Below are 17,728 nucleotides of genomic sequence, written 5' to 3' on the forward strand. Positions count from 1 at the left end.
TAAAGAACTGTCAGTCTCAAAGATAGAGAAAAGCCATGACCTAACATACTCAACTTGTCATCAAAACAAACTTTGCTGTCATTAAAAGAGCTTCTCCTCTTCTGTGTGCCCCTCCCCTCCCCCACCAGCCCCTTAGTAAACTAATTTTATCCATTTATTGCTATTCCCAATAAATGATGGTAATGGATTTTATATTTTAACCATGCTTCCCTCACATATTCCCATCACAACAAGAAATGCAGCTTCCTCCCAAGGCTTCTAGCTATTCATTTGTGCTGAGGACTTACCACTGCAGGTTCTATTGTCAAAATTCAAGGAGTAGTGAGCTGGGCAGCCGCAGACAAAACCACCAATGGGTACTGCTAAGCAGAGATGAGAGCAATGCCCATTGCTAGATGCACATTCATTCCAACCTGCCTGCCGGGAAGAATGGAAGACCAAGATATCCATAACGTAATCCAAGTGTCCTTGGATGATAGTTCGGTTCTGGCCGCTGGTTTTGTTGGCTCGTTCAATGCTGCGCCGGCTCCAGTCTGTCCAATAGATGTAATCCTGGTACTGGGTCAAGCCAAATGGGTGAGGCAAGTCATCAGCAATAACCTCACGGTCAAGACCTGTTTTCAAAAAAGAAGGGAAAAAGGAAGAATTATTGGGGGGCAAATGAATAATTCATAAGAATTCATTAGATAATTATTTCACAGTAATGTTGTAGCAGCTGTGACAGGCCAGAGAATATTTGAGAAGCAAGATCTGCTCGGTAATACACCTTGTATTGGACCAACTACATAGATGGGAAAGATGCTGGGCAAGCTTTTGAACACAAAGTGTCTTTCCTCAGATCTTGTCCTGAGGAAGGACGTTTTATACTCAAAAGTTTTTCTGACATCTTTCCCATCTATTTATTTCAGGGCCCCTCTATACATGCAGGTTAAAGTGTGATGGGATGTAACATACAATCCATACAATTGTGCCTACTGCCATGCCATGTGCACCCCTGCAGCTGGGTCACCTGGGAGGGGGCTTCCAGCTCTGGGGGTGCACAGGATGCCCATGTGACTAGGAGCTTTGTCAGCTAATGGGAATCCCAGCCACAGGGGCACATGCTTCTGCTGCTGGGAGTCAGCTTCAGCTGGCAGTTCTCAGGGGTGCCCATGGGCCCTGCCATATAGGAGCTCCAATAAGCTGACTGGGTTCCCAGGCACAGGGGCCCATGGTCATATGTTCAATTCATTGTGTGACAGAAAGCACTTATGAAGTTATTAGCAATATTTTGTGGAATAACTTTGTAGCTTATTCCTCTTTTTATCACTCCATTAAGTGAATGAACATGTGGCTGAGTGACCACTTAAGGCATGATTAACTAGTTAATCACATCTTAAGTGTAATGTAGCTGGGGCCTCACAGACATTTAAAAAAAAAGGCTGTGAGAATTTAGATTAGTCAAATTCCATAAGGATGATAAGCCCCTGGTGTCAATCCATCTGCAGACTTCTCCATCATACTTACTTCATACCCTTATGTTTGATATAAACTATGTAGGTATAAACCATACATTTTGGGAGTCTATTAAATTACACTGCTATCTGGATATTATCCACTGTAGCAAAACTAGACACTCCAAAAAATTACCAGTTGACAGCTTTGTCTTACCTATCACTAATACATGCTGTTTCTGTAATTTCACCTTTATAAGCAACTACATTATAAGAAAATTGAGGCCTCACTGGAATAACTATTTCACAAAGCCTACTACAGAATAAGAAAAAAAGGTAAAGTTGGGTAAGGTTAAAAAAAATTGAACTTGACTTAAGACCATATATACACCGCAGGGAATTATGAGCAGAAAAAAAAATCAATATTATGCAAAATTAATTACTTCCATTTTTTTAAAACAAATTAAACACAATATAAGACTATTTAAACCTGCATTAGAATACATGTAGGTACTTTGTATGGTTAGGTGTGGGGGTATATTGGTGTGGGGGAATATCAGTGGGGGGGAGGATTTGCGGACAGGTGTGGGGTGGATGTGGGTATGTATGTGGGGTTTGAGGATGGGTATGGGGTTTGTGGGGGTAAGCTGTGGGTGGGTGTTGGGGGTACAGGATGTGTGAGGGGATTTGTGAAGGTGTGGGTATGTGTATGGGGTTTGTAGACGGGTGGGGGGTGTCAGTATGGGAGTATAGAGAGGGTTGTGAAGGGGTGTGGGTGTGTGTGTGGGAGGGTTTGTAGGTGGGTGTGAGTTCCCCCACCACACATCCATCCCCACAGTGCACACCCCCACCGCTGGAGCATCTTCATCAGCAGGCCCTCAGGGTGCTCATGGCCACTGCAAGCAGAACCCCCTGAAACACATACCTCTGGCTGAATCCCGGGGCCTGCACATGCTGGCATGGGGTTGGCCCAGACCACTAGTGTGAGCCTTCAGACCATACTGGGCTCACTTCATGCCAGCATCTGGGGCTCCCAACATTACCGATGGAAACCACGTGCCATTTGGCCAGGAGGGCTCTGTGCCTTCGCATGCAGCTTCCCACAGGAATTTTAGAAGGCCCACGTGGAGGCACAATGCTGGCTAGCCAAGCCTGATGGAAGATGGACTGGGAGCTGCAAGCCATGGGGCTTGGCAGACTCTGTGCCTCCATGTGTGGCTTCTGGCACTCCAGCAGCAAGCAGTATGTAGAAGCAGAGTTGTGCGTCATCGGACCAGGCATGCTCCGTACCTCCTCATGTGGCTTTCCTATGGCCCAGACCCACCTAAAAATACCTCCATGCCCACCCACAAACCCCACACCCTCCCTGCCCCCTCCTTCAGACAGGAGCTCCCTTTCCCACTTATCCAGATGTTCAGTTAGGCAGCTCTGTGCCTCCACTTCATGGAGGTGAAGGCACAGAGCCTGCTGTAGCTAATTTATGCAAAGTTATGCAATTATGCATGATCATGTTTTTTATGTGAAAATTGCAGGGGCACATAACTGCATAATTCCCCAGGGTGTACATACAGCCCTTAGAGGTACTCTCTCTTAAGTACTGAGAGACTACCAACACAAAAACCAAACAGAAATCAGAACAGCCACTCACCTAGCATATTGGAAGATTCTATCAAGTTGGTATCTAAATCAGTCCAGTAGAGTCGTCTTTTGGCATAGTCAATAGTTAGTCCATTAGCTCTTCCCACATTTGGTACCAAAGTAGTACGCTCACTTCCATCCATGGCAGCTCGGTCAATCTTGGGCTTCCCACCCCACTCAGTCCAGTACATAAACCTGGTTAAAATGCCAGAAATGTGATATTTATCCAATAGAGAGTTTTAAGATTGACAAAAACTTTTAATACTTCTTGTCAAAACTTGAAGGAGAAACAGGAAAACACCAAAATAAGACAATAAAAGAGAAGTAGAAACAGATGACTTAGAGGTATACATTTAAGCATTTATTAGAACTCCTAGCACTCCGTTTTTTTTCCTCAAAACACAAGTGAGGAAGTGAGTCAGATTTCCTTACACTGCTGCCAACAGTATTTTTTTTCTTTATGGAGTTGGACCTTTACCAGTGATTTCCTTACTACAGCACTTCAGTCTTTAACAAATTTACACATGTTAGCTAACAATCAACCAGGCAGCAACTGAACACACTAGTTTATGGGGGTTGGGTTCTTTTTTTGGTTTGTTTGTTTTTTTTAACTTAAGAAGTGGTCCATGGCATTTCATATAAACAAAAAGGACTTCCTCTACTTCTTTGCCTTTGCTCTTTTTTAAATAAGTGAGTATGGGATGAGGATACATCTGTAAAATGCTCGTTCCTGGCCAATTTCACACCAGTAGTTGTTTGATTCTCTAGGTACCACTGGAATCAATTGTGTTCAAAGACAGAGCATCATTAAACCCTATGGCACTTCCATTCAGATCAAAAGTGAAAGAATTATGTCTCCACATGCTGACTTATGCCTCACATATTGGAAGTATAGTGTCAGCAAGACACTGGAAGTTTAACACATAAGTATATTACTACATTAATGGTGCTTTATTGTTTTAAGGAAGGTTTCTTTATCTCTTGGGTAAACATCTAATATTAGAAAGACAGTGGTGAAAGAACAGGTAGAAACTATTTATAAAAGCTGAATATGTAAAAGTCCATGGGACTAGGTGCGATGCCCCCAAGATGCTGAAAAAGTTGGCTGATGAGATTGCAGAGCTGCTGGCCATTACCTTGGAAAACTCAAGGTGACTGAGAGAGGTCCTGGATGATTGGAGAAGGGCAAATATAGTTCCCATGTTTAGAGAAACAGAAGAAGGAGAATCCACGGAACTACAGACTGGTAAGCCTCACCTCATTTCCTGGAAAAATCATGGAGCCAGGTGGACACTCAAGGAATCCATTTCTATACACTTGGAGGAGGAGAAGGTGATTACAAACAGTCATCATGAATTCACCAAGAGTAAGTCATGCCTGACCAACCTGATTGCTTTCTGTGATGAGAATACTGGTTCTGTGGATGTGGGAAAAGCAGTAGACATGCTATACCTTGATTTTAGCAAGGCTTTGATGCCATCTCCCATAACATCTATGCAAGCAGAGTAACAGAGTGCAGATTGGATGAATGGACTGGAAGGTGGAGAGAAAATTGGCTGGATCATCAGCTCAGAGCATAACAATCAATGGCTCAATGTCTAGTTGGCAGCCAGTATCAAGTGGAGTGCCCCAGGAGTTGGTCCTTGGGCCAGTTTTGTTTCATAGATTTCACAGACATTAGACCTTGGAAGATCGAGTCCAGCCCCCCACCCAAAGGGCAGGAAGTCAGCTGGGGTCATAGGATCCCAGCAAGATGGCAGGCTGTTCCAGATCTTGGGGGCTTGGACAGTAAAGAAATTCTTCCTTATGTCCAGCCTGAAACGGTTTTGTAGTAGTTTATGACCGTTCGACCTCATCATCCCTTGAGGCGCTCTGGTGAACAAACGTTCCCTCAGATACTGGTGGTTGCCCCTGATAAACTTATAGGTGGCCATCAGATCACCCCTGAGCCTGCGCTTTTCCAGGCTAAAGCGCCCCATGGCGCTCAACCTGTCATCGTAAGGTCTGTTTTCCTGACCTCTGATCATGCACGTGGCTCTCCTCTGGGCTCTCTCAAGCTTCTCCATATCCTTTTTGAATTGTGGAGCACAAAACTGGACGCAGTACTCCAGCTGCGGCCTCACCAAGGTTGAGTACAAGGGGAGAATGATGTCCCGGGATTTGCTTGAGAAGCATCTATGGATGCAAGCCAGCGTTTTGGTCGCTTTACTAGTCGCAGCACTGCATTGCAGGCTCATTTTCATCTTGTGGTTAATGATGACCCCCCAAGTCTCTTTCTTCCATAGTGCTAGCCAACATAGCATTGCCAAGCCTATAAGGATGCTGAAGGTTTTTCTTCCCAAGGTGGAGAACCTTGCATTTTTCGGTGTTAAACACCATCAAGTTCTCGTCCGCCCATTTGCTGAGCCTGTCCAGGTCAGCCTGGATCACCCACCTATCATCTGGCATGGATGCTTTGCCCCAAAGTTTGGTGTCATCAGCGAACTTGGCCAGTCTGCTTCTGACTCCCATGTCCACATCATTAATAAAGATGTTGAACAATATGGGTCCAAGGACAGAACCTTGGGGGACCCCACTGGTCACAGGACACCATAATGAGTGACTTCCATCTATTACTACCCTCCAGGTCCGACCACGGAGCCAATTTTCCAGCCAGCGGGTCATGATGGGCTCAAGTCCACAATTGGCTAGTTTCGCCAAGAGGTGATCATGGGATATCAGATCGAAGGGTTTTTTGAAGTCAAGATATATGACATCAATCTCTTCTCCCTTGTCCAGGTGATAGGCCACCTGGTCATAGAAGGAACTGAGATTGGTCAAGCAAGACCTACCCACAGCAAACCCGTGCTGGCTATCCCTTAGGATGTTGGCGTCGGCCAGTCCATTAAGGATGGCCTCTTTAATAAACTTTTCTAAGATCTTCCCCAGGATAGAAGTCAGGCTGATAGGCCTATAGTTAGCCGGATCCACTTTCCTCCCTTTCTTGAAGATCGGCACCACATTGGCCCTCTTCCAGTCTTCGGGCACTACACCAGAGTGCCAGGAGTTTTCAAAGATCCGTGCCAGGGGCTGGGCTATAATGTTCGCCAGCTCCTTGAGTATCCTGGGGTAAAGATTGTCAGCGTCGGCTGACTTGAAGGTATCCAGCTTTTCAAGATGTTCCTTCATGAGGTCAGCATTAATGGAGGGTAGGGGATCTCCCTCACCCAGATCTCCTTGTCCTGTAGCAGGCATGGACATCCCATGGGACTGATGAAAGACTGACGCAAAGTACCCATTTAATAGGTTGGCTTTTTCCTGGGCGTCAGTTGTCAGTTGCCCCATCTGGTTCAGCAGGGGTCCAATGTTGCCCTTGCTTTTCCTCCGGCTCGCCACATATCTGAAAAAGGACTTTTTATTGTCCTTGATGCTCGAAGCTAGTTGGAGTTCAGTTGCAGCCTTGGCTTTCCTCATTTGCTCTCTGAGGGACCAGACCAATGCAGAATAATCCTCCTTGAAGGTGAATCCCATCCTCCATCCTTTGTAGGCCTTTCTTTTTAGACTCAGGAGGTCTGCTAGGTCCCTGGAGAGCCAGGTGGGCTGCTTTGTCCTCTTGCTGCCCTTCCTCTGAGATGAAATAGGCTTAGCTTGTGCAATGAGGATCGCTCCCTTGAGGAGCAACCACTCTTCTTGAACTCCCCTCTCCCTGGGGTCATGGTCCCTTAGGGCCTCACTGACCAGCCTCCTGAGCTTGTTAAAGTCGGCTTTTCTGAAGTCAAGGACTTCTGTCTTGCTGACTGACTTGCCAGCTTTATGGTGGATGGTGAAGGTGATCAGTTCATGGTTGCTATCACCCAGGTTCCCATCAATTACTAGGTTGCCGATTAGGTCATCCCCAGTAGCCAGTACCAGGTCAAGCAGTGCTTTGCCCCTCATTGGCCCATAGACTTCTTGAGTCAGGTAGAGGTCATCCATACACGAGAAGAAGCTTTGCAACTGCTCAGATTTTGCTGAGCGATCCTCTCACGAGATGTCCGGGTAACTGAAGTCACCCCATGACAACCATGCTCCTGGAGCATGAGGCCTCAGCCAGTTCCTGGGTGAACTCCTGGTCAAGCTCAGGACTTTGGGTGGGAGGTCTGTAGGCTCCCACCACTGTATCCCCTGTGCTGTGTTCCCCATGGATTTTAACCCAGAGGGTCTCCAGTCGTCTACCCTGGTCACCAAGATCAGCTTGCAGGGACGTGTAGCTTTCCTTAACACAGAGAGCTTCACCCCTGCCCCTTTTATCTACACGGAGTCCAGTCATGGGTGGAGTCCCACCAGGTCTCCGTTTTCCATATGACATCATAATTATTTACATTGAGCAGGAGGATGAGCTCCTCCTGCTTGTTGCCCAAGCTCCTGGCATTTGTGTACAGGCAGGCAAGTGTCCCTTTGGGGGCTCTTGCCTTGCCCACAGATTATGCCAGGGCTGGAGCAGGGGTGGGCTCCCTTAAGTGCCTTGGCCTGCTGGCTTTGCAAGGGTTGCTCAGCAGGCCAGCAGTGGCGGTCGTCCCCCCGGCCCCCAGCGGGCTTAGTTCAAAGCCCGGTGGAGCAGGTCAGCCAGTTTGGCTGAGAAAAGCCTCCTCCCCAGCAGAGAGAGGTGGAAAACATCTCTTCTCAGCAGCTCACCGCCTCTCTCGCCAAAGAGCGAGCTCTGGCCATGGAAGCCAAAGCCTTCCCAATGATACCAGCACCACAGTCTTTGGTTGACTCCGTGGATCCTCCTAGCCCTCTTTAGCCCATACCCTGAGACTGGGAGGACTGTTGAGAACACCACCTGTTCCCCCAGACCTTTTAGCCCTGCTCCCAAATCCCTGTAGCACCTCATTACCCAGCTGGGAGCGCTCCGAGCTGTGTCACTGGTGCCCACATGAATAGGGAGCATAGGATAGGGGTCTGTGGGCTGGAGGAGCTTTGGGATCTTCTCCGCAATGTCCCAGATGCAGGCCCCTGGGAAGCAGCAGACTTCCCGGGCTAAGGGGTCAGGGCAGCAGATTCCCCCCTCATTCCCTCTCAGGATAGAGTCTCCCACAACAAACACCTTACATTCTGTCTTGGGGAGAGCGGGGGAGATAGCTGCAGTTGGGCCTGTGTTGACTGCAGAAGCTGGCAACTAAGCAGGCTCTGCTGGAGCAGCAAAAGGTTACTAAGCTCCGGCGGGGCAAGGGCCTTGGTAGGGCCCTTCACCACCTTGGTCCATGCCCCTGACTGGACAGAGCGGGAGGTCCCAGAGTCCTGCTTTGTCCTGGAGGGAGACTGTGGTCTACCCTCCAGCTCCCGGGGGAGAAGGGCTTGGCAATAGGAGTCAATCTCCTGCTCACAGTCCCTGATGGCATGCAGCCTCTGGACTGTGGCCTGGAGCTCTTCCAGCTGGTGCGCCAGAGACCCCAAAAGGCAGCAGACCCCACACAGGGAGGTGGCCATGCTCCCGGGCCCCAGAGCCTGAAAAAGGGACAGGGAGCCCCTGCAGCCAAGAGCCAGGGGCTCCGTCTGCATGGAGCCCGGAACCATGGGCTCCATCTGGGTGGCGGTCTCTGAGGTGCCCGGGGGGGGTGCTGCAGAGCCTGAGGGGACCCTTGGGGGTGCGGCGCATGCCCATCCGTGTCATGCCTCTGGTAGGCTGGCTATGGCTGGGATTATCTACCCGAGGGGGGTTGCGGGCAGGGTCTTGGGCCCTCCTGTGCGAACTCTGTGCTAACTTACGTGCCAGCAGACAAGCGCACCTGTTTGTGCTGCCTGTTCACATGGCTCCCTGATGCGCTGGGCCAAGTAGGGGCCTGCGTGGGGCTTGACTTGGCCCAGCTCCACTCAGCCACCTCCTCACTCAGGGGTTAACCCCCTCCCACCACAGGCCCCACTTGCCTCCAGCTGTGCTGGGGGTCAGCAGGGGAGCTCCACAACTGCTGGGGGGTCTTTGGGGGGCTTCAGGAGAGCAGGGGCACAGTGGGCTTTCACCCACATGTCTCTCACCACTCCGGAGCCTAACTGGGGCTTTTTTTACTGTTCAATATCTTTATCAACAATCTGGAGGATGGGATGGAGTGCACGCTCAGCAAGTTTGCAGATGACACCAAGCTGGGAGTTGTAGTAGATATGCTGGAAAGTAGGGCTAGGATTCAAAGAAACCTAGACAAACTGGAGGACTGGACCAAAAGAAATCTCATGAGATCCAATAAGGACAAATGAAAAGTCCTGCATTTAGGATGGAACAATTCCATGCACTGGTACAGGCTGGGGACCAACTAACTAAGCTGCAGCTCTGCAGAAAAGGACTCTGGGGTTATAGTGGATAATAAGCTAAATATGAGCCAATAGCAGTAGAAGCGTTGCCAGTAAATCGAGGCAACTGATTCTTCCCCTGTATTCAGCACTGGTGAGGCCACCTCAGAAGTACTGTGTCTAGTTGGGCCCCCCACTACAGAAAGGATGTAGACAAACTGGAAAGAGACCAGAGGATAGCAATGAAAATAGTTAGGGGGCTGGAGCACATGACTTCTGAGGAGAGACTGAGGGAATTAGGCTTATTTAGTTTGGAGAAGAGAAAATTGAGAGGGGATTTAATAGAAGCCTTCAACTACTTGAGGGTGGTTCCAAAGAGGATGGAGTTAGACTGTCCTCAGTGGCGGCAGATGACAGAAAAGGAGCAATGGTCTTAAGTTGCAGCAAGAGAAGTTTACATTAGGTATCAGGACAAACTCTCTCACTAGGAAGGTAATAAAGCACTGGAACAGGCTACCCAAAGAAGTTATGGACTCTACATCCTTGGAGGTTTTTAAGACCCAACTAGACAAAGTCTTGGCTGGAATGATCTAGCTGGGGATGGACCTGCTTTGAGCAGGAAGTTGAACTAGATGACCTCCTGATGTCCTTTTCAGCCCTAATTTTCTACGATTCTAAGACAAATACTTTAGAACTTCTTCCAAAATTTAAAAACAACATAGCTGTTCAATATTTGAGGAGAGCAGCTAGTTAAGTTAACACCTTTATCCCATGTCACAATCAGGTTCAAACAAACCTGTAAAGTCCTTTTAGCCTTTAGCCAACTTTTCTCCAGGTTGGGAAGAGCTACTTTACAGAATCAGAGAAAACAGGCTCCAAGGCAGGGCTAACTATAACTTATAACTAAGCAAATAGGAAAATATCTGCCTAACCTGCTCTAAAAATTGTCTAATGACAGGAACTCCACAACCTCTCCAGGTAATATATTCCAGTGCTCAACTACTTCAACAATCATAATGTTTTTATTTTGCCTAATGTCTAACCTAAATCTTCTTTGTTGCAGTTTGTTGCCATTATACTTTGTATTACTCCCTGTGGACATCACCTGTTAATGCTACACTTACTTATTTTCTAGTTGAGATAACCAAACACCCTATTCTCCAAATAAAATGCACTATGAACTTCCTTTCTGTTTGGGGAAGAATTTTTTTATCCACCACAGACATTTTCTTTTCTCTATTTTAGTTAGTCACTTATTCTTATATATTTGAAGACTGTTATGTCTCTTTTCACAGTTTTCTCTTCTTTAAACTCAACAAACCCATTTTTTCAACCTTTCTTCACAGATTATGATTTCAAGAGCTCTACTAATTTCTATTACTCTTCTCTGCAGTCTCTCAAATAGATCCAGACCTTTCTTGAATTGGACCCATCATGGTCCAGGCCTTACTATTGCTGATAGGGTGGAATGATTACGGTGCATGACTTCTGCACTATATTTCCATTTATACATCCCTGCCAGGGGCTGAGTTTTTTGCATGACAGGCTGACACTTGACTCACATTTAGTAGGTAATCTACTATATTTCCTAGATCCTTAATATGCAGAACCTCTGCAGATCAAGACTAATTAAATCTTCCTTTAGCCATCAGAAATGTCTAACAAACCTTCCCCCAATCATCTAGGCATGTGCTGGCTCTGCTTATTAACCATGCCAACATAGACTTGGGGGAGTGAAGGAGTTTGGCAGAAGGGGGGGGAGAAAAGGAAGAAAGGATACTGATTTATTCCAGGTTTAGCACTGGACTGAGGCCTTTCAGCACAAAAGGAAATAGAACTTAGCTAAGTTTTGGGACAGAGGACAGCTCTGCAGGATTTCTGAAAGCTCCCAATCATCACCCCTTTCTACCAGGCTCTAGGCACAGAATGGTAAAACTACTCAGGATAAAAGACTCATACATTCCTAATGGCAAATAAGAATAAGTGAAGCACTATTCTCTGCAGACTTGCTAGCAGTGTTCAGAGACTCTCCAGTACACTTGCACAAGTTAATGCCTTAACCTCAGGCTCCTGAATCCAAGCTCCTAAGCAGCCTCTGTACAGCATACAGTTCAATTAAGTCCTGCTACACCAGTGTGTATCACAGTTTTTTGTGCACTGCCAGCAGAAGGGCATTGTACCAGGGAGCCGGAGGGTACAAATGGTAAATACATCTAACTTAGAGTAGGCCTATCCTGCACTCACTGCTGTGACCACAGCATAGGACAGACATGACTGAGTTACTTTAAGATGACTCTGCAACAGGCTGACCTGGCTGTGCGGGGGCTGGCAGCTAGAAAGCAGGCTAACAGCTAGTAAGCCAGCTGCCAGAAAGCAAGCAGACCAGCAGCCATGCAGATAGAGGCTACCCCAGAGGATAGCAGCAGGACAGTACGCTGCATCAGGGCAGGTGTCTAGGCAGTCTAGCAACAAAGGGCTGCAGGCAGCTGAGCTAAAATGCTGCATGGAAATGAAAACCCCTGCAAGTGGCTGGAAAGCCACCTAACAGGAAGGGGCAGGGCTTAGGAGGCATATAAGGTGAGTCCCTGAGACCCAGGGACCAGCCTGGCCCTGCAGGTGGCAGGGAAAGGGGCTTCTGAGTAGGATGGCTGCAGGAGAGTAGCTAATACCTGAGCTGCCCTGGAACCTGCAAGGAAGGAATGTATAGCCTCCAATGAAGCATGACCCAGTAAGGGGAGAATTTTCACATACAGCCAGCAGGCTTGTGTTTATGTTTACACCCAGTATGGGGAGGCTTTTGTTATAGGGCTGGCAGGCTTGTGTTCATGTTTGGATTATACTGGTGGACTAAAAGCCATTATAAGGGGTGATGAGGAGGTCACAGTGGAGCTCCTGAAGAGTGCACTGCAGTTCAAGCCACAGGGGTGCCCGACGAGGAACGTGGGTGTTTTTAGTTCCTCCACGGCCCAGGGCAAGATGCTGACAGGTGGAAACCTAGAGTGTTGAAAGCCTGAGCTAGAAAAGAGAACAGAAGCAGCGTGAAGCCAGGAAGGCTAGGGCTGGAGCCCAGGAGAGGTGAAAGCCAAGGCCAGAGGCCCATAGCCTGGGAGGGGCAAAAGCCAAGGCCAGTGGCCTGGAGCCAAGGATGGGTGAAAGCCAGGGCCAGGGGTCCAGAGCCCGGAGCCCAGGACAGGTGAAAACTAAGGCCAAGGGCCACAGCCCAGGAGGGGCGAGACAGGGGGGGGGTCCCAGGAGCTGAGATCCAAAACAGTGGGCCTTGGGCTATGGGCCCAGTTAGAAAAAAGAGGCAGAAGCTGGGAAGGTTAAGGCTCCAACAAGGGCATAGAGGAAAGGCCTGACACTACAATTAACCAGTAACATCTGTGAGACATGGGCATGGCTTTAGGGGTGGAAGGAGGCCATGAACAGTCCTTAAGGCAACCAGTGTGCTAGAACACAGATAGGGCTGGAAGGGCACCACTTAGCCCCTAAGGGGCAGGACAGGGATTGGCTGGGTTCAGGAGGGACTCAATATCTGATAATAAGCAAAGGCTCACTCTGGGACCCTGGAGCAGCCTCCCTTTTCATAATCAAATTATTCCAACAAATGTGTGGCAGGTGAGAGGAAAGAGGAGTTACCCTAGGAGCCAGAGCAGCGCAGAAGCTACGTGGCCATCAGGGGGTGTCATGCTGCCAGGGACTAATCCTGTTACAGGCACAGAAGTATAGTACTAAATTCTCTATATTGCTGTAGCTCCTGCTATAGCAAGGGTTTTCAACCTTTTTTGGTTGGTGTACCCCTGGCAGCCAGTTATGAAGCAGGGAGTCCCCCAGTGGCTGACAGATGAGCGCCGGGGGGGGGGGGGGGGGCAATATCTCCTAGGGGCATAAAACCAGAATTGCCAGTGGCACATGTCAGTGAAAAGCAAAAGAGAAGTGCTGGCTGTGCCCCCTGTGCCGCTGCCACATACCCTCTGGGGCCTTCCCAAGTACCCCCAGGGGTATGTGTACACCTGGTTGACAACCTCTGTGCTATAGCACTGGAAACTAAGAATTTAGAATATCTAAAAATCAGACCTTTAGCTTCTGTGTCTTGTTTTTCCCACCTGTAAAATATGTGCAATACATAACTAGCACACCTCCTATGGGTCTTTGCCAGAAATAAATTAGTTAAGGCTTGTAAAGTATTTCAAAGGCTTCAAGGGATATGCAGATATTAAATACTACAGGTTTTCTCCTTTGTTTGTACAATACATTTACTGGGAACAAGTCCATTTCTCAACATTTCATCCTGGAGCACAGAACTAACTCTCTTGTTAAGAAATACAGTATGTCACTTTTTGGATAAATGGGATGTACTATTTCTCCCAACCAAACATACTCCTTCCCTGCAAAGATCTTTTATACTCAAGCAAATGAGCTTCTCTTCTTCCTTCAAAAGCAGACTATGTCATACCCCTTCACAGCATCATGACCTGTGCTGAAGCTCCATTTTAAAAGGAATAACTGTTTTCTTTTCAAAGCTACAAAACTTTTCTAATTAACAAATTCCATAAACTTAAAGCTAACTTCATTGTATGATTAATTAAAAAACTAAATAAAAATTGCTTTCTAATGAGCATCTCTGATTTTTCAGGACATGAGGAATCTATTTCTAGAATCTTCTTCTCAACTTTCTCCAGATTCCAAATTCCTAGGTTCAATTCCCCAGCTGGATTCTCTCAGGACTTGCATGTGGGTACTTCCTTAACACGCCCTACAGAGAATATTCATGCATTATTTTTAAAATGTTCACAAGCACAGGATTAAGTCAGTGAGTTACCCCTCAGCAGGGTCCAATGCCAGTGCCCGGGGACTGTCCAGGTCCTTCCACACCAGCACTTGGCGATGCTGCCCATCCAGTTTTGACACTTCTATGCGATTTGTTCCGGTATCGGCCCAGTACAGGTTCTTCCCTAGCCAGTCAACTGCCATGCCTTCAGGGTAGTCCAACCCGAACTCCACCACATGTTCCAGTGCGCTGCCATTCATGAATGCCCTGCTGATAGTCTGTGGAGATGCAAGGGTTCATAGAAACTTTACCAGTCAGTCGCTGGGTCTGAATTTAAAAGCCTGCAGACTTCAAGCATGTTGCAGGAAAGAGGATCACACAATATGCTACATATTTGCTCAGTGAACAATGCTTCTATTCAGAAGCAATGACTTGCTATACTCCATGAAAATATTGTGTCAATCACAATGGCATTTCACTGGGAAGTAAATGGCGTGACTTTAGCCTGGTTCAATTAAGCAATCTACATGGTAAAGTGACATTAACAATTCACTGCCAGCTTTGAGGGGAGATTATTTTGGCTCTTCCAGGCCTATACAAGAGCTTGTGCGCTACACTACGCAGCAATATTTTATAACATCATAAAGAGAAGGTTAAGCACAGCTCACTAAGAAGGAGAAAACAGAATGGCCAAAAAGTCAATTACCTCTGTAATGCTTGTGCTTCAGTTTAGAAAGAAAACACTTAATTTAAATTAAATTCCCACTGTGGAGAATTTCTCCTTTTTCTTTTAATCACTATTGGTATCATACATTTTTTTTTTTTTTTTACAATAGATATATAATGATATATCCCAGTTCCACTGTTCTTTATTGTTGTTTTACACTGACTGTCTAGAAGCTTTAAAATAACATCACTGATAGGCAAAGAAATACTACTTTGTTTTGTCAGATACTAGTTTCCTCCTTGCTGCCCTAAACCCTTACTCACTCTTCAAACAGCACAGAAGTTGCCACAAAGTTCTATTTTACCAGGTTTCAAGCCCGAGTGCTTACCTCCAGTGTCAAAGGAATGGAAGGCACAGAATGGAAACTGGTGACACTCAAGTGTCCATCTACACTGCCCCATAAAACAGAGCTGAGGATCCAGGTTTATTTTTTCATTTCAATCACATTTCAAATTAAAACCAGGAGGGCTGGCCAAACCTCTTGGAAAAACTTTTTAAAAAGCTATTATATGAACCTGTATGTACATAACTAAGCCATGAAGAGCAGAATACCACAGACTATTATTTGGATTAGCTTCAACATGGCTACAAAATTATTACTTTATTTAAAAAAAATTATCTAGCCTAAAAACTTCTAACTAAATTTGCTGCCCACAAATATGAGACTGTAAGAGGCATGCTACAGTCAGACAGTTCCTAAGTTTCTACATCAGTCTCCCAAACTCACTGATATTTTAGTTTATATCTTTTTCAGGCTAGCCTGTAGTTTTCACCATATTATGACTGTTATGAGGTAGCCTCCTGCCTAAATGATACTGAGGTGAGATTAATAAACCTCCTTTTACTCCTGACAGAAAGCATATTTGCCACCACAATGTATTTGTCCTCCAAATCTCCCTCAAACTACGGTTTTGCTTAGGGTTCAGTTTTCCACCAAATACTAACTTTTACCATTACTAATCATTTTTGTGTATGAAAATGTACACTACTGGTTTAAAAATAATGTGCGTCAATCACCCCCCCACCCCCCACACACACTTTTACTATGGAAATAAAATGAATGACAATGTGCACTGGACCAAAAACCTTTCCATCTGAACTAGATTTCTGCAAAATTTTATATGTATTAGTCAATTCTTAAACTGGAGTAAGGGTGCTCAACCCCTAGCCCACAGGACGCCCCAGTGATACAGAAATTTTATGGTGGGGGAGTGATGGCTATTAACATGGCCACTGCTCCCCAGAGCCAAATTTCCTAGCCCTGCAGGCCAGATGATATGGCTCTGTGCCTGGGATCCAGCTGGTATGTGCAGGGCTGGGTTGGGGTGGTGGGCCTAATTGCACATGTGGGGCATAAGCCAGATCTGGTGTGATATTGTGACTGAGCCCTGGCCCTGCATGAGCTGGGCCAGATGCAACCCATGGACCAACCCTGCACCACTCGTCCTGCTTATGGGGCCAAAAGATTGGGCACCAACAAACTAGAGGGTTAGAAGATCCCAACAACAAAAGGACTTTATATCCAATACCAAACAAACCAAAAATTCTTTCTTTCACCTTCAGTGAGATGTCTGTCCAGTAAATACGATTGTCTGTCACATCAAAATCCAAGGCAGATGCTTCCTTGACTCCAGTAAGTGGGATGGCAACATTGTTGTTATTGGTTTCCAAAGAGATTCTCCTGATATCTGCTCTCCGTGAAAACAGTAGGAAAGCTTCTGGGACGATGCATGTCTTCATGTCACTTATGAGTTCTAAGCCTATGGGGCAGGCACACCGAAGTCCCTGTGGTCTGTAGAGGCAGAGATGGCTGCAACCACCATTATCATCTGCACAAGGGTTTGTACCTAATCACATAGCATAAGAAAAGAAAAAGAATTATTTGACTCCGGCTTCATTTTCAAGAGTATCTCTGTAATTGCCACAGAAATCAGGAAAGTAAAAAATAATTTAAATATAAATAAATAGGCTGCATCTGTTTTTTCACCTTGTAACCTCTGTAGGATTAATTTATTTTTGTTGTGACCTTAACAATCTTTTGGATGATATTCCTTTTACCATAGTTTTGAATTTTAGCACTTTTCTTTCTTCACCCTGTGTAAATGAATTAATTAAAACTGAAAAGGAATAGGGCTGACAGCAGGAAAGCCTGATAGTCTTCATTTCCAGCATAAGCTTTGCATGAACAAGAGTAGCACAGTTTTTACACAGTACTATCCCACGGCTCTGTGCCTGTGGCTGGCATGCGCATGGCTGCATGGGGTGGTAAGCCTGATTACTCATGGGGGGGCTGAGGCCAAATCTCTCGCATGAGCTGGATCAAGCCCATGGACGAGATCTAACCCACAGACCAGTGCACATACTTCAGCTTTATCTTATTAGGATTACCTTGAGGCTCAAAAAAGCTTCAGGCTTTATGACCACTTAAACTATCACTTCAGACTGCTAACAAAGCAACTCCTTGTCACAAGTGTGCACAAGGGTTCGTGCATATTATAGAAACATTTCTATTAACAAGTGTACTGATAACACTCAATTCATTTGGTACAGACTAGTATGAAAGACAGCTTCATTTAAACACACCTGACCTAGGCTAGGCCTATCCTGCACTCGCTGCTGTTACCACAGCATAGGACAGACATACCTGAGCTAGCTTGAAACTAGCTAGCTCAGGTATTAATAAATGTTTATGTTTGGATTATGGCACAGTGGCAGAGCTTAGAAAAGTCTACACAACTTGACCAAAACAAAATGTAATACTTGGGCAGTTAGCCACATGCAGCCATAACTTGATTGTAACAGACGGAATTAGTCAAAATCTAAACAAGTTGATAACCATGCATAAATAACCTAGATATCAAGTGCTCAAAGCCAATAAAGAGTATTGCTGTTGTTTTACAAACTCTTGCCAGCACT

General features: G+C 46.2%; 1 protein-coding gene across 1 annotated transcript in view; it reads right to left on the bottom strand.

Moving 5' to 3' along the window:
* LRP6 (LDL receptor related protein 6) overlaps positions 1–17,728 on the bottom strand; it is a 187,863-nt gene that overhangs the window by 36,131 nt on the left and 134,004 nt on the right. Inside the window, exons 9-12 of the mRNA XM_090043831.1 lie at positions 16,370–16,659; positions 14,137–14,363; positions 3,082–3,266; positions 288–614 (exon numbers count right to left, since the gene is read on the bottom strand). Of these exons, the coding sequence (XP_089899957.1) occupies positions 288–614; positions 3,082–3,266; positions 14,137–14,363; positions 16,370–16,659 (1,029 nt within the window). The remainder of the gene's footprint in view (positions 1–287; positions 615–3,081; positions 3,267–14,136; positions 14,364–16,369; positions 16,660–17,728) is intronic.

Source organism: Crocodylus siamensis, chromosome 4, assembly GCF_052110815.1.
Source record: "Crocodylus siamensis isolate JL-2025a chromosome 4, ASM5211081v1, whole genome shotgun sequence".
NCBI lineage: Eukaryota > Metazoa > Chordata > Crocodylia > Crocodylidae > Crocodylus > Crocodylus siamensis.